The sequence below is a fragment of the Trachinotus anak genome, unplaced genomic scaffold (assembly GCF_046630095.1).
Source record: "Trachinotus anak isolate AG129_WGS33_773 ecotype Australia unplaced genomic scaffold, CSIRO_AGI_Tana_v1 ptg000018l, whole genome shotgun sequence".
Classification (NCBI taxonomy): Eukaryota; Metazoa; Chordata; class Actinopteri; order Carangiformes; family Carangidae; genus Trachinotus; species Trachinotus anak.
The window spans coordinates 13,049,460-13,066,657 of NW_027273869.1; the positions used below are offsets into that span (position 1 = coordinate 13,049,460).

Consider the following 17,198-nt stretch of genomic DNA (forward strand, 5'->3'; position numbering starts at 1 on the left):
GCCAGAGTGTGAAATGGAAATGATTTGACTTCAAGCTGTACTGTTTTAACACGTGATTGAAACCAGGTGAGACACTCAGAGCCAGCTGGATGTTTGATTAACACAATCACCATCGCTCCCTTTTGCAAGGAAGGAACCTTCAGTTATTTTTTCCTTTAATTGGTCTGATTTTATGTTTGTGAATATAATGTGATGTTTATGATTGATCTCAAAGACACAATGAAAGGGCCTCTGTGCCCATTAAAGCCACTACGTTGCCAATTGATTAAATCATGGCCAAGAATGTTGACAATTGATTGACTGTCTCAGTTATTTGTCGAACAAAACAGCTAAACATTCTCTGGTTCCAGCTTTTTAAATGTGTGAAATTGTTGGTTAGACAAAACAAGCAATTTATGCTGCTACCTTATTTGTGATGGGAGTTTGTCGCTGTTTTCTGACATTTACGATTAAGCTGCAAAATATCTGCAAATAATTGAAAATTAGTTGCTGCACCCTGATGCAGTGAGGGATCATTCAAAACCAAAGAAAGAGCAGCAAAGGAAAGAAAGGCTGTTTGATTAGATTAGATGGACAGAAGAGCAGGATTACATAGAATTTCGTTATGGCTTTCTTTATTTAGATTTTATGTTCAGTTCACATCAGCTTTCCAGAAAGTCTTACATGCCCATTTCATACAGGTACAAATACATGTGACTGGCACCTATGGTAAATATGCGATGAAACATGGATTCCCTACCTCAGTAATCATGGGAAAATAAGCACTGCCAGGTTCCCTCTGCTCTCGATCATCTCAGTGCCCACTGCCCCTCTGACTGGCTGCCAAATAGGCGAGCCTGACCATGCCAACACGTCACAGCACATTTCATTGCATTAACCCAAACATAGGCTGTTTTGTGTTTTGAATAGCAGCCGAGGAGAGGCTGGGAGAAGAATGTTTGAAAGTTGTAAAACCAAATGCTAACGTTAGATCTTAAAGCTCGATCACATTGCTATTTTTATCCTTGTTCCCCTTAGACTGGCCTGTGCCAAGACTTCTTATTACTGCAGGGCTGGCACCCACTGCCAGGAGCATACACACACACACACGCACACACAATAAACACGAGTCAGCACACATATTAATTTTTGAACACATACACAGTGGGATTAATTTGTGCTTTTTGCATGCTAGCCTTAAAATAGCCTCACACTTGTCCAGTTACACAAACACACACAAAAACACACTCTATTGGAAGCGAGTAGGAAAAGGGAGGTTTAAGAAGAAAAAAGGGAAGGCCAGACTCAGTCAACCATTTTTTCTTGTTCTTTTTTCATTACCCTTTTTCACTGATCCCTCCTTCCTTCCCAGTATACCCCTTTTTTCTCCATGCTCCTTTCATCCCTTTGATAGATGGGCTACATTTGTGGAAATGGAGAGAATTTGGAAGTGTGTATGATGACAAGATCCAGAATGGGGCAGGCAGAGGGAGGGAGGAAGACAGCAAGGACACTTGAAAGAAAAGATGAAAAGTGACCTTGTTGACCCTTGGATCTGTGGACGGAGGAGGGGCCGCAAAATAAAAGTGTGGGCACACTGTGTGAGGCAGGAAGTTAATCCCCCCCAGGTGTTGTGCCAGTGTTGGCAGGGGGTGCCAGGCCAGCCCACTGGCACAGCAGACATCGAGCCCCCCCCGACCTCAGTGTGGAGCCCCTTAAAGAGGCTGTCTGAATAGTAAGGGGTGGGAGGGCTGCAGGTGGCAGCCGAAAACACTCGAGACAAAACCTATGTGCGCGCACGCACACACACACACACACACACACACACACACACACACATACACACACACAGGCACAACAGACACTAATCCTGAAATATTGATGCTTATGGTAGTTGCACATTGAAAGCAGAGGGAGGGGTGTGTGTGTGTTTGAGGTGTTCTGACAGATTACCCACACACCCCTGCTGCTGGCCAAGAAGGTTGCTGTCAAAGGATATCCGATCCTCGCCTCTCCTCCTTTTCCCCTCGCCACCACCGCTGTTGTTATTATGTATGCATATTAGTCATTCACACGGGATCATTCACACTGTTGGCCCAGGTCAATACATACACACAGGCACACACACACACAAATGCAGACACACACCATTTTGCCACACCAGTGGAGCATGGATGCCAGGCGGAGAAAGAGAGGGAGATGTATTCATTCACTTTCTATTGTGCACGGATCGAGTGTTAGTCCAGTGAATAGGCTAGGGAGCGCTTGATAATGAGGCCAGTGTTATTACAGAGCCGCTCCAACCCCTAACGACATCAATCCATGGGGATCAAATAAAGGCTTTTAATTGCTTTGCCTCATATTAAAATCCCCGCCACCATAGGCAAGCTGCCCTTGGCGTGCCTGAGCATAAAAGCCAGCTGAAAGATTGTCTGAAAGGCCATCATATAGCATGTGCAAAGGCTCTCTCAATTCATGTCTTGGCAATTATGTTTGTGTAACGAAAGCATATTCATTAGTAGCGGTCACCAATTTCAGCAGAATATTTGATGATAGTGGGGAATATTTGTGATGGTAATAAGAGTGTGGGGGATCATATGTTCATTACGTGCTGTCTGTCTGTTTGCAGGACTGAGTCTGTCGCAGAGAAAATGCTGACCAACTGGTTTACTTTCCTCCTCTACAAGTTTCTGAAGGTAACTCCTTAAAGATTTTTTTAATTATCCTGAACATTTTAAACTTCTGGGAACAATATCTACAAGTTTTGTTTTTCTAGTTCTAGCCCCAGTTAAGTTTATAATTTCAGTAGAGATCTCATGATGAAATCACTGTCATCTCACTGCTGGCTTAATGTCTTAACTGTCTTTAAGCCATCTGTAAACTGATTGGATACAAGAACCTGTCAGACAGCCATTTGTTGTACATGCATTTTGTATTCTAGAAAGGTTTTCTTAATTGCAGTAATGCAGACTTTGAATCACAGCAGACCTGTGTTTTAGGTATGTGAAAGTAAGTAGATGACATGGCCTGTAAGTGATGAGTGGTTTGGACTTACAGTCAGAAAATATTCATAACATTCAAAATGTTTTTTGCAACTGGTGGTCTTGATTAAAAAGAGTCATCCTTCCTTAACTAGCTCTTACGATTAATCATTTGTTAGAGAATTAGTTGTCATACAAGTTTTTTTTTTTTTTTACTTCATAGGTTACCAATATTCTCTAAAAGCAAAACCACCAGTCCTCTTTAGCTCTGAGTCAAGAAAGTGTCACCATCATCCTGTTTTTCTCCTCCATCCCTCAACCCATCCCTTCACTGCAGCTGGGAGGAGAATAAAAAATGATAGAAGGCCAATCTTTTCAGTTTGATAAACAGCGATGTTTTTTGGGCAGGAAGACAGGGGTGGCTTTTATGGCAGTTTTCACAGTTTATCCATCAAACCTTTCCCAAACCCCAACTTCATTTCAGCAAAGTTTATGTGTTGATAGGTGGTACAATTTTCTGTAATTTAGGGGAACGATAGAGTTTGGGATATAGTGTGAAATAAGTCTTGCTCAGCAACCTTAGAGGCAAAGCAGTCTGGAAGAAAAACATTCGAAAAAGCAACTACAACATCCTAGATAGATATTTTCTCAGACATTATTAAACTATGCTGTCAGTGAGTTGACTGCAGAAATGGATTCAAAGTTTTCTTACTCCCTCTAAACTTTTGTCCCTGTTCCTCTCCCTTCAAATCTCTTTTCAGGAGTGTGCAGGCGAGCCTCTCTTCTCCCTTTTCTGTGCCATCAAGCAGCAGATGGAGAAAGGCCCCATTGACTCCATCACAGGAGAGGCCCGCTACTCACTCAGTGAGGACAAGCTCATCAGACAACAGATTGACTACAAGACGCTGGTAAGGGGTTCACCTGCCCAGGGGTCCAAGGACTAAAAGGGCTAAAAGGGGACACTTAATATGCTTTCAGGGACAAGAGGAGAGAAAAAGGGTGGTTATGGGTTGTCGGTCATGAGATGTGCAACGGGACATAAAGTTGTCGCTGTTACGCTTGACATGCAGGGGGCACAGGAGTGGCGACCTCACTTCCTGTTGAGACTCGAGCTGTCAAAGAAAAGAGCAGAGCATAGGGATGAGGAGGAAGGAAAGAGATTATGCATGTGTATGTGTCTGCACAAGCAGAAAAATGATAAAACTCCCTCCCTTTGGAACCTCTCATTTATTCCCCGAGTCTGTCTGTTTTTGTCCTCTCTCCACTGTGATGCCTCAGTTTCAGCAGGGGAAACTCAGATGTTGTGTAGTCGTTCCATCTTTTCTTTTCTACTGTCACATCCATTTGTACTCTACATCCTGGGAACATTGATTTGGACACTCTGTACTCTGTCAAATGTCCACAGCAAACTGTGATAGGGAAAAACATCCAGTACTTCACTCACTACCACATTTCCCACAATATAGACATGTGACTACACTTAAAATATTTAAAGAGAAGCTTGAATTTTATGTACACTGCATATCTTGTAATTCAGGTATTTCCACCAACATGAGAAGGCAATACTGACAGAGCTGATGAATATAATAATAATATTATCATTAGTTGGTTTACTGCTCATCAATTCAGATAGCACATGCTGTCTGTCTTCAAGCTCTGAGCCCTGGTGAATGATCTTTTCTTTTGCTGCAAATCTCAGACCCTTTGGCAAGCAGAAAATCATTGCAGCTCCACTGAATACCAATCTGCAGTGCAATCAACCTTATTAATATAAAACACACAAACCTCGACCAACATGCATTAGATATAGCACATTTTTAGTCCAAGGATGTAACTTTTCTTTTCTGTTACAGTTGCAAATATTGCAAGACATATTGCCTGTAGATAACCAGAAAGAGGCTGTCTTTAAAAATAACAAAAGTCAACTCATAGCTTGAAGCTAGTTCCCCCTCTCAGTGGCAACCTTGTGCGTACTTCTGCTACAGGTGGTGAACTGCATCCATCCAGAGAACGAGAAGAGCCCAGAGATCCAGGTCAAAGTGCTGAACTGTGACACCATCAGCCAGGTGAAGGAGAAGATCCTGGATGCCATCTACAAGAACGTCCCTCACTCACACCGCCTAAAAGCCTCTGACATGGACCTGGGTATGAATTTTCATCTTGTTATATATAAATAATGTGAAAAAAGCAGGCAAACAGTCATCTTTGAGAGCAGGGTAAGTTAAATGAAAGAAGTCCTTCCATGTAATGCTTTTATGACTGGCTGTTGAGAAGTTCTGCCCTTCTTCATATATTTTAAAGCTGATAATAGGACATTTTTAATTCCACTTTTTAGGGTTGTAGTTCATGAGCTTTTACTCTTCAATACATCTTGTACAGCTTGTCAAAAGATTTCTATCCATGCAGTGTTTCCTACCCATGTGTCTAGAGAAAAGCAGGCTGAACTCAGACGCCCATTGATTTTTACAAAGGCTTCCCCACCCAGCCCTTCTTAAAAAGTACAAGTCTTCTTAGATATAGAGGGGTAGCTTTCTTTTCAACCACGAGAGACTTGACTTCCTGGCTCTGTTGGCTCAGATGTTTGAGTCTGGTCTCTCCCCTCCCCAAACTTCCCATCGATCCACTCTCTTGTTGACTGGTGTCTGAGTCAGATGATTGATCAGCTAATCAATTGAGACACTCAGTGATGTCTTCCCTACACAATCCTTATCTTTCTTTCTTTCTCTCTCTCTCTCTCTCTCTCTCTCTCTCTCTCTCTCTCTCTCTTTCTTTCTTTCTTTCTTTCTTTCTTGTTGTGTCTTTTTCTTTCTCTTTCTTTCCTTCTGTCTTACTTCCTTTCATCCTTTCTTTCTTTCTTTCTTTCTTTCTTTCTTTCTTTCTTTCTGAGTAGGAGAGGATGTGTAGGAAGGACTTGACTTGGCTCTCTATATGAACGCAGGCCCTTGTTTGCATTCATGACATCTGTGGGCAGCTACAGTATGTAGTTATTTTCCCTGGGTTGTATAATTGTATTTCAACTTGGATCTAATATATTTGCAAATTACTTTAAGGTGCATTGATATACCTTCACTGCAAGATATCTAGTGATCAAGGGGTTTAGCATACCGTGTGTGTGTGTGTGTGTGTGTGTGTGTGTGTGTGTGTGTGTATAGTACATGTGCACAGACATGCATGTATGTGAGCATAACAGTGTTATCCATGATTGTTTGTCTGCCAATACCTACAGGCTGTCCCTTCACCGTGCACCGTGCTTTTTATGGTTTAATATTGCCAGATGGATTTTCCAAGCCCCTGTTGTGTGTTCGGAATAGCATATTTATAACCAACCCCACATCTAAGACGGGCTGAGTGCATACCGTAGGGAATCTGACTGTGATAGCTAAGTGAAGAGATTGGTTTAGCCTTTTGACGACACTCCTGGATAAAATTGTTTTATGGCCCCCCTTTGGGCAGGATGTGTCGTTCTATTATTGTTTTATTACAAAAGGGAACTGAAAATTGTCAGAGGTAGCTGGCCATTCACTCCTTATGTGATTGTGAGTATGAAAGAGAAAATAAGTAAATGCAAGCTCACAAGAAAACATGTGCCTGAAATTCATTTTTTTCCCTGTGCTATATTTACAGTATGTTTCTGCACAGATTAGAAGAATGTTTTGTATGAACACACTGAGAGTATGTGAGAGTATGTTTTTTTTTTTGTTTTTTTTCTGTATTTCTTGGTCGTGTGCAGTTCATGTTGATGATAATGTTTCAGTAGAAACAGGTCTTCCATTCCACTGTTTTGTTATTTTGACACACTTTAATTTGAAGAGAGGTGCTCTACATTCACAGGTAATACCAGGGACTGATTTCTGACACACACCCCCACACATACAAACACATATACACCGACTGATTGCAGTGGCTGATAAGAATAATGGGATTGTGGCAGGCCTGTCCTGAGACAGATTGGCCAGGAGTGTTGTTATCCCAGGTATTGTTTTTAATTCCCCTCCGCTGCAATTCACAGCCCTCCGCAGGGCACCACAGGAGATAGGGCCTGAGAACAAAGAAGCTAGGCCCTGTGTTTATGTCTTTGTGTCACCGTGTGCGTGTCGCCAGTAGCAAATGTCTGTCATGCATCTCTGTGGAGTACAACAGTCACCTTCAGCCTTCCTCTTCACCATGAGCTTCCATACACTCCCCAAAGCCCTTATCTCCTTTGCTGTGTTAGAGTCCACAAAGCAAGTGCAAGTCCACACACACAAACACACTCACACACACACACACCTGCTGTTGTCTTCCTATTGAGTAGAGACTACCAGATTTGGGAATCAGAGTAATCTCAGTTTGCACCAAGTTTATTCTTTTATTTATTCCTTTTTCTCTTCATTTTTTCATCTGTTTACTGAGCCTCAACTGGAGACGGGTGCTCATTTGCATCTTTATGGGAAGATGTACTGTATAGACAAAAACAACAGGAGGATCTTTATTTCCTGCAGATTTTTCAGATGCTAACACAATTCTGGTCGATCCTCCAAAGACAGGCCTCATCATACACCACAGTGATTGCTGCTTTGTTTTCCTGTTTGTGATCAGGATAGGAGATGACAGTGGCCGACGCAAGTGGGAAACACAGCTAGGAGCACCGACACAATAACATATTCATAAAGCCCATGATATCAACGAAAAGAAAGGAGGAATCATGTGCTTGCTTGTTCTTGAGATGGCTTTCCTCTTTCACTTATGATAATGTTGCTGGGGTATTGTGAGATGTTTATATCAAAGTCTTTGGTTTGTTTTGTGCTGATGTGGGAAGCCTGGTGTATCTGTAGTGTAGATGTAATTTGGTTGTAAGGTCATGTAAATGTCCTCCTCTTGCTGAAATGAAAGACACTGTCATGGGCAGTGGAAGTTGCTTGTTGAAACGTATGGAAATTAGGTGATCTACAGTCTTGGAATAGAGCTGTTATTTTATGTTTGCAGCTTACTAGTTTCTCCATTTAGTGTTTCTACCAAAGCTCCCAGCAATAACAATAAGAGCAGCTAGGCAGGGGTCTTAGAGCAGTGGATGGGGCTTTGACAAGAGGAGAGCAGAGACCAATAGTGTCTTCAGAGAGCAGAGCATAAGGGCCGGTGCTGCTGATGGAAAAGGAAGTGCACAAGCCTTGAGCATACAGCTGTAATCGCACCCATCGATCGCACTAGTGGAAGAGATTGAAAGGAGCGGGGGGGCGGGGGGGGCTACATTCTAAAAAAAAAAGAAAAAAAGTAAAGTGGGTGATTAATTTAACTTGCCTCTTGTTACTGTCTCTCATGTGTGCAATTTCTGTCTCGCTTCTACATCTCTTTTCCAATGTGAAATGATTGTTTTGAAGAAAACAAAGAAAAACCTCAATAGGTGAAGATGGAGATAGTGAACTAGTTATCTGGCAAACTGATGATTCAGCTCTTTGTTTTCTGTTGTTGATATTGTTTATGTTTTCATCTAAGAATGACAAACTAAGGTTAGGCCGGTAACACAACATCATTTCTTTTACATTATAACTTAAATGTATTGCTTTGCAGGATTTGTAACCAACTCTATATCCATCTTAACTGTTGCTGATGTGTTGTTGATGCTAAAAAACAAGAGTCTACTAAAAGTGAACACCCAACTTTAGGACAACCACCAAAATCCACTTCTTCTTTCCCAAAAGCACGTCAGAGCACCAAAGATGGAAAGATTTAGAGATATGAGAGATGCACAGAAAAGAGTGACAACAATCTCCTTGGCAGATGAAACAAATAAGAGAAGAAGGAAAGTTTTGTCAAAGGAGTAGTGCTATGTGAATATGGGAGAAATATCCTGATCATTCTGATTTTTTTTTCTGTAGAGTGGCGCCAGGGTAGAGGACAGCGCATGATCCTGCAGGATGAAGATGTCACTACTAAGATTGAAGGTGACTGGAAGAGACTGAACATGCTGGCTCATTATCAGGTACGGCTGTGACTATATGTTTTAAACTGTGCACAACTACAACCTGCATTAAACTGATCTTCAGTTTTAATCCAATAGCAAATAGCTGCTTCTGTTAAACTCCAAAGTATATTTTCCTTGGGGGTCTGTGTTTGTCTGTGAGCCATGCAACCATGTGTCTGCAAGTTTCTAAAAATCTTTCAGTTAACATCGACAGAAATGTGTGTTAAAGTTGGAGATTTTAATAAAATTTCAAAGTTAGAAGTTTTAGAAGTCCAAAGGGTTTTCAAAGTTTTAGATCTCAGAGAGAAAGAAATAACTATTTTAAAAAAGATTGCTATCTCCAGAGACATCTTTCTGGAGCTTGTAATTGATAGATTATATCTTTTATTTGCAGAGATTCACATTTCTATAAAGGTACAGTCGTTTTCATCCCATTTCCACGGCATAAGTACACAAACACGATGCCAAAACATATCCGTGACACATTAAGACAGTATTTGATACGAAGCACAAAGGCCTGATGATTCATATCAGCCTCTCTCTTCTTTACCACCCATTGTCCCTCTATGTATATGTAGATGTCTCTGATGCTCATGTCTTCTTTCTTCAGTGCATTAGTGTTCAAAATGTACAATAGAGACACATGGGGTACCATATGCTCACACACATACTGTTTGTAGACTTAATAGCACCAGAAAAGCTCTGAATATACACATTTATTAATAGGTAGTCAAATAAGGATGAATGCACAAAATATTTCTCACTCATTAAATACACAATTGCATTTATGCAGAATGGCAGACAAACACATATCAGAGGTATTTTGTGCATCATTAGGAGAGACTGTCCATCCAGCCAACCAGAATGAGTCTTTGGAAAAACATGCCTGCTTTGTCAACATTGTGTTAATAAGTCCAGCAGCTAAGCAAGCAGCCACTGTTCCCTCCAACGAAAGTGCGTGGTGCCTAAATTAAATGTCAGCGGCAGCAAGTGTCAACAGGCTTGGAGTACGAGGCGCTGGTGGAATGGATTAGGGAGCTGATTCGAATCAGAGATAAGATAATGAAGACAGAAGTTAATTCATTTTTTCAGGCCGAGTAATAAGGGCGCCTTATCTTTGACAGACCAAAAAAAAAAAAAAAAAAAGAAAAGAAAAAACAAAACACTTCCATCCACTCAAAATTTGTCAGGAGGCCAAGCAAAGAGTGAGGAAGGGGGGGACGGACGAACACATTCAGGCTTCATTCAAGGGCATCTGCAGTTACACAATGAGCTTTTCCACTCTTGTTTTAATGCCTCTGCACCACCGACAGCCAGGGCAGGAGGCATTGTGTTTATGTTTTATGTTATGTTTGTCCGTCCATCACATTCTTGTGAACGTGATATCTCAGTAACGCCTTAAAGGAATTTATTCAAATTTGGCACAAACATTTTGGACTTCAATGGTCACAGTGACCTCACAAAATACGAACTGATTAGATTTTTGTGGTCAAAGGTCACTGTGACCGCACAGAACACTTTTTAGCCATAACTCAAAACTTCCCACAGCAATTATGACAAAATGTAATATAAATGGTTAATATTTTATATGATTCTAGATGAACAGGGATGTAACCTGAAACTAGTCTGAGTGGCGGAGGCATACAACCACAAGGTGGTCATTGTAGTTATGACGTTATTTCACTGAATGATGTGGTTTGACTTTCAAAGAGTTAAATCTATACATAATTTTCTTGAAGATCTTGTGCTGCTACATTCAGTCCAGGGATGTCATCTAAGTCTGTGTGTCTCATTAGATTAAGAGCAGAATAATAAGAAGTAGAGTAATTGTGTTAAATGTGCTTTGCTTTATTAAACTAATCTGGTTTGATCTCCCACTAGCCAAACTCACCCACTCACTCTGCCTTTGCATCACAAACTGAGTGAAAAGTTAGATTTCTTGTTCAGGAAAACATTACATGGTAGCTACAAGCAAAAATGTGGCATTTGCCATATCAGATCTTTCTGTCCCATAATGAGAGACATTTCTCTCCTCCTCCTTTCTTTCAGGAAGCCGTGCTTTCCGCCACTTTCTGCCTTTATCCTCTCCTCCAAATGTTATTTCCCCAAATGCCACTCCTCCTTTTCTCATTTCATTATGTTACATTGTGCTTTGCTCCTTTTATATCCATTCAACATATAAGAGCACTGATCAGGGCGCATGCTTAAGGGTGCTGGAGAGTTGGGGGGGCTCCCCACAAAGGAATAACAAGATCTGCCCTGTGGGCCCCCTGCTTACAATGATATAAACATATTATGCATAAGGAGCAGATTGAGTGACTGGGTGAAATAATGATACAATCTTAATAAGGCCCTGCCTCAGACACACATTCACACCCACACATATATGTACAAAAGGCCCCTGGTCCTTATTCCCTGTCCCATCCACCCACACTATGATAGAGATCACTTCAATTAACCCTGCCTTACCCTGCAGCACAGGCAGCCAGATTATGCAGAATAGGGGTAGACTGTGTGTGTGTGTGCGTGTGTGTGTGTGTGTGTGTGTGTGTGTGTGTGTGTGTGTGTGTGTGTGTGTGTAGGATGGGGTGGGGGGTGGTGCACAGCTGGGACAGACTCCATCCCAGTTGTGTTAATTGAATCCAGTTTGGCTGACTGGGGAAGGAGGAGTGTACAATTGACTCGTTCGTTCATTTACACACACTTATTTACACATAGACCAACACAGACACACACACTGAGTCTTCACACCTTCATACACACACACAACCCTAGAGGAAAGGTATTATTGAATAGAGACTGTGGGACGTCCCCTCTCACACAGGCCTGTACGCTGCTTTGCTAAACTCTCCCTCCCCCTGTCAGTCATAATATATATGTGTGGCCTGAATAGAGCGCATAAGGGTAATAAGATATTCTATATTCTAAAGTATTGCCTTCCAACATGAAAATAGAATAGATGGAGGGAAATATAGAACATGACACCACTACAATGATGTATGGATTTTTTGATTGGTTGTATTAGAAATATGCAAAAAAGAAAAAACAAAATCTCTGCAAAAACCATTTCTGGTTCTTCTCCTTTGAACATTTTAACACATCATTTGCATAACATGTGTGCCTCTGTTTTTCAGGTTCCTGATAATGCAGTAATGGCCTTGGTTCCCAAGCAAGTTACAGCCTATAATTCAGTGAACAATTCCACTGTGTCTCGAACTTCTGCAAGTAAATATGGTAAGTCTACTTCTGTCCATAATCAATCATAATCAAATTCTACTGTATCTGCATGTATATTTCAAATACTATTATTATTTCATATCAATTAAATAAATATTAAGAAAGAACAACTGGCCCTCTTGTCAGGTACAGAAGGTTTAAGTAAATTAAAGTAATTTTAAATGTATTTGGCTCATTGAAGTGGGTTCTGTCATCCAGGTGCCAGGTCATGCAAACCCGACCCAAAATACACTTAAAAATAATTTGAAGAATCATTTGAGTCAACCAAATCACAGACATAACAACAAAAAAATATCGAAAATATGTTTATAAAATACTATTTTATTATAGAAAATGGAGTAAAAAATACACAGGTAGAAAACAGATCCTGCAGCAGTGGATGCTTCAATCTGAAAATGACAAGCATCCACAAGATCCTGCATGACAACAGTGACAGACAAGACACAATTTAGAGTAGCTGAAAGGATTTCTAAAACACAACAAGAGACCAAATAGACTCTTTCTTTTGTTGTTCTGGCCTCTTGAGACTCCAAAGTGTGTCCCCTCATCCTTCAGTGTGCCAGCGTTGCCAGTCCGTCTGCTCCACGTCTCCTTGAACCTGTGAAACCATCAAGTTAGTTGCTGATCAAAGGGCCAGACTCGCTGCCCACAAACACTTCAGACACATCAAATGTGGTGCCACATTATTAGCATCGCCTCATCTCCATACGGTCTCGCCTCGTCTCTCTGGCTCCAAATGAGACCAGATAGGACAAGGTGAGTGGCGCAACAGAAAAGGGACGGAGGATTCCAGGAATATCTCCCCTCAAAATTTTTTTAAGCGATTGACTTCAAACACATGTGTCATCCACTTCACAACTGGTGTGGTGCTTGAGTGACTTTGAACTCTCCCTGAGTACAATGGTCAAATGGTGAAGACGGAGACAAGGCCGAATTTAATACAGCTGCTGAGGAGGGGGAGGGAGAGAGGAGCAGTAGAGAAAGTTGTGGAAAAAGTACAAACACTGTGTAACACGTTGAGTCAGAGAATGAAAGGAAAAACCTTTGTGTTTGATCTTTGATGTAAAGTTTCCATCAAAAACCAGAAGAAGAAAAAAAAATGCAACAGAAAAATAACAACTCCTGTGTGTGGAGCTGGATCAGAATAGAATCCAACCAGAAATCCCTCTCCTGTGTATCCCTAACTCTGTGTCACCCTCGGCTCTCTAACTTCTTGGAATAATTAATTAACACAAAATGAATGTACTGCTCACTCTCCCTTTAAAAAAAAAAAAGACTCACCTCACTTCATCTTGCAACCACGCAACCCCAAGAGCAGCTCAATTAGTCACACTTCAGTCCAGTGTACGTGAAAAATAAAAGTAATACCAAATTGACGGCCCTGTAGAGAATACTTGACACAGGTCTGACAACAAACCACTGAGGTGCCCTATAGGAGAGACAAGCATTTTCAGTTGATCTCACTGTAATCAAATTTGAGCAGTCGATACACACACACACACACCCACACACACACACATTCTCTGTATCTGATGTCTCCAGCTGTCTCTCTCCCCTGAACTCTCTCCTCCGTACACTCCTCCCGCTTTTCTCTCTGAACAGATTGATTTCTGTCACGGTGAAAAACACTCTTTTTTTTTTCCACTCCTCTCTCCAAACCGCACCCACTAATCAATTTTTTTCACACTATGTAAACATTCATTGAGCCATGTGTTTGGAAATGTCATCGCCACTCCGGCCATTGGGTGGGCCATACATATTTCATCTCATCTGACACCTGTTCGATTTTGTGTCAACCAGTGATGCCATGTCTTTTCCATCAGAGAAGAAACCATGAAAAATTAACCATGCACACTTTCTAAAAGTTTCATATCCAATCTCCCAGAACTGTAAATTGGAAGCCACAAGCCAAAAAAGTGTATTCAGGTGGTGACATGCAGGTTATGGCTTTCCCTGCTTCTCTGGTGAAGCAACAGCTTTGTCTTTTCATTATTTTCTTGTTTGTTTATTTGTGCTAAGTCTGACTGTTGCCCTTTTTTTGTTAGCTTTCTTTTCTTCTTGTTCACCTCAAGATTTGCTCTGATTACGTTTGTGTGTTTAATGTGATGTGTTTTGTTTGATCTCAGTGTCCCCGCTGATAGTTTTCTCTTTCTGATGTAGGCAGGAAAAATAACCCAGCGAAATTGCCTTATATATTTTCAGCGTACCGTTTACAGATCTTCATATGAAGTGCTCGTTAATGTTAATCAGATAAATCCATGTGATATATCATAGTGAAAATTTACATACAAATGGAAGTGATGTGAGAAGAAAAGAAAACAGTAATACTGAGTGACACTGGTGTAAGGTTATATCAGTACTACATGACCTGATACCTGTTGTTCTTCACAGAGAACATGATCAAGTACACTGGAAGCCCTGACAGCCTGCGTTCCCGCACTCCTATGATCACTCCTGACCTGGAGAGCGGGGTCAAGGTTTGGCACCTGGTGAAGAACCATGAGCATGGAGACCAGAAGGAGGGCGACCGCGGCAGCAAGATGGTCTCTGAGATCTACCTGACGCGACTTCTGGCTACCAAGGTGAGCCATCTGTGAAAGGAAACTTCACACGTGATGATTTGTTTATTCGTTGGTAGAGGGTCATCTTGTTGTAATTCATTTCTCATGATAAATTCATTCTTTATTTGGATCTGTGGCATTTTGCAGGGCATACCTTTTTTGCTATCCCATCAATTTCATTTTTAACTACTTTACCTGGGAAACTGTATTTTTTTGGAGCAGTTCACCAGGTGAAAGGCTAAAAGGTCACAACCTTCACCCTGTGTTACCATGACTCAGAATACTCTCCTTTTATTTAAATATTCATGTTTACTTTGAATGAGTCATCTCGGTGGAAAAGATTATTCAAATGTATTCTTCCATCCCCGTAGGTGAGAAAGAGCGAATAGATATTTCTGTTTGTTTTCTCTTTTCATTACTGTTGCGTTGACGCAGCAGCATATCAAAAAGGGTAAAGATAAAAAGACCCATGAAGATAGTGAAGGTGTTTCTGTAACGAAAAAAACGATCATGCAAAAATAGAAATGGTTATAAAGTCTCTTTGAATGTGCCTTGAAACAATGGCCCCCAGGATGAAAAAAACAGTTAATTTGGTTTGGAGAGAAAAGTGACTTTGATCCAACAGCTGAATGCAAATTACCAATCCACTCCTAAAGCATCTTCTCCTTCTTTTTTCATCAAGACATCCATTCTATCAGACGCAGACAGAGACACACAGGCAAGGTAAAAAGAAAAAGGGAGGCTACAAGCTGAGAACTTTTTGATTCGGTAACATTTCAGTTTGTTTTTTTTTTGATCCAGTGTCCGCCTTTGTTTGGCAGTTCACAGAGAAAACATCAGCTCACTTCCATATACGTAAACTAAACACAAAGTAGCAGGAGGGAGTTCTACAGACAGATGATTTGCAAAATTGTCTTGATTTTTTTCATTTGTTTCTCTTCATCACTCAGTCGTTATGTAATGCTAAAACATAGTGTAACTGTAATACAACTGGAAAAGCCTCCAAAAGCAAATGGTTATACTGGACTCCCTGATTGTAAAGAAGGAAAGTGCATTTTGTTTCCTCAGCCACAGCAGGTGTTTGGATAGATGAGTAAAATCAGGTGTTAAATTAAAGCAGATAACTCACTGACAACAACAGAAAGAGAGGTATGAGATTAATATCAGTGAAACAAGACATGACAAGGAACATATGAAATCAACTAATAAACAAACAAAGTGGAGCCTGTAGAATAACAGGTGGGAGGGGGAATGGCAGTGCCGTCACCATGACACATTCTGTATACCCGTCCACACACCTACACACAGGTGCAGTCACCTCTTGGCCTCTTTGAGCCGCTCTATTTCCCTGCCATTATCCCATTCCAGAGTGCAGCAAGGTGGCTCCTGACTGTAGACAGCACATCATCTTTCCAGATGGATTGTTTTTGTGAAATAACCAGTTTATCTTGGCCGGCCATCTCTCTTGGTGAGAAATGACTGGGCAGACAGGCAGTGTAATTGACTGCGTTTGGCTTTCACCATGCCAATAAATACCTCTCCCTGGCAACGCCGCTGACGTCTCTCATATTAGCTCCATCAGTGTCACTCTGACTGAGTGTGGGTACAGGTCGTGTTCATGTGTGTGGAGAGTGAAGGGGCACGGGGAAAGATTAAATTTTCCCTCCTCACTCATACACTTGAGTGTGTGTGTTCATCTCCACCTCGCCACATCTCCTTCTTTGTCTCTCTACTTCTGTTTCGGCGCCATCACCAAAGGTCTGATTGTTTGCTTTCCTCTCATGTCAATGCGGAGGCACAAGGCATCAAAACATCCACATGACACATTGTGTTTAGAGTGTGGTCTAATGACAGGGTGGATGGTCGAGAAGATGGGGGAGGGGTGTTGGCAGTGTTGGTAGCTTCAGCTCCAGCGGGGAACAAGACAACCCTGTGATGATGACGGCGTTGATGCAGAAGTCCCCTCTTGAGATAGAGGATGACATAAAATGTCACCGCCTCAGCACTTGTAGGCATACACACAGGTTTTAGGCTACACACACATTTATGCATGCACACACAAAATGTCAGGTCTTCCCTTGCCAGCTAATGCAGACTGTCACTTGGAAAGCACATGGGCTTGATATAGAGATATTTGATTCCATCTTCATAGAAAAACGATAAGCTGTCGGGAATGTGGGCCACATTAGACTTATAGCCGTGATTGTTGGACTAACAGGATTCTCTCCTCCCACTCTCCTCTACCTCTCTTGACTCTGTGATTCAGTCACCCGCTCCAACCCAAATTGGATTTTTATTTGCCAGTGCCCGTACACACCTCATCTGCCACACTTAATGGCAATCTTTCCCTGATAGGAAACCTCTGTCGTTTCATTTCCATCCCTCACTCTCTCCTTTTCCCGTGCATCCCATCAGCTTCATTCTTTACAAGAGGATTAGATTCTCTCACTCTCTGTCTCTCCTCTCTCTTCTCCTCCTCCTTTTTAAAGTCGCCAACAT

General features: G+C 41.5%; 1 protein-coding gene across 4 annotated transcripts in view; it reads left to right on the plus strand.

Annotated features, from left to right (window-relative positions):
- Positions 1 to 17,198, plus strand: part of plxna4 (plexin A4) — a 235,218-nt gene that overhangs the window by 205,976 nt on the left and 12,044 nt on the right. For 3 of the 4 annotated variants that reach the window (XM_071501750.1, XM_071501751.1, XM_071501749.1), the window contains exons 23-28: positions 2,609 to 2,675; positions 3,722 to 3,868; positions 4,946 to 5,105; positions 8,816 to 8,919; positions 12,036 to 12,135; positions 14,530 to 14,720. In XM_071501750.1, coding sequence (XP_071357851.1) covers positions 2,609 to 2,675; positions 3,722 to 3,868; positions 4,946 to 5,105; positions 8,816 to 8,919; positions 12,036 to 12,135; positions 14,530 to 14,720 — 769 coding nt within the window. Of the gene's footprint in view, positions 1 to 2,608; positions 2,676 to 3,721; positions 3,869 to 4,945; positions 5,106 to 8,815; positions 8,920 to 12,035; positions 12,136 to 12,693; positions 14,070 to 14,529; positions 14,721 to 17,198 lie in introns of those variants that run through there. The other variant, XM_071501753.1, reaches the window with a different exon arrangement.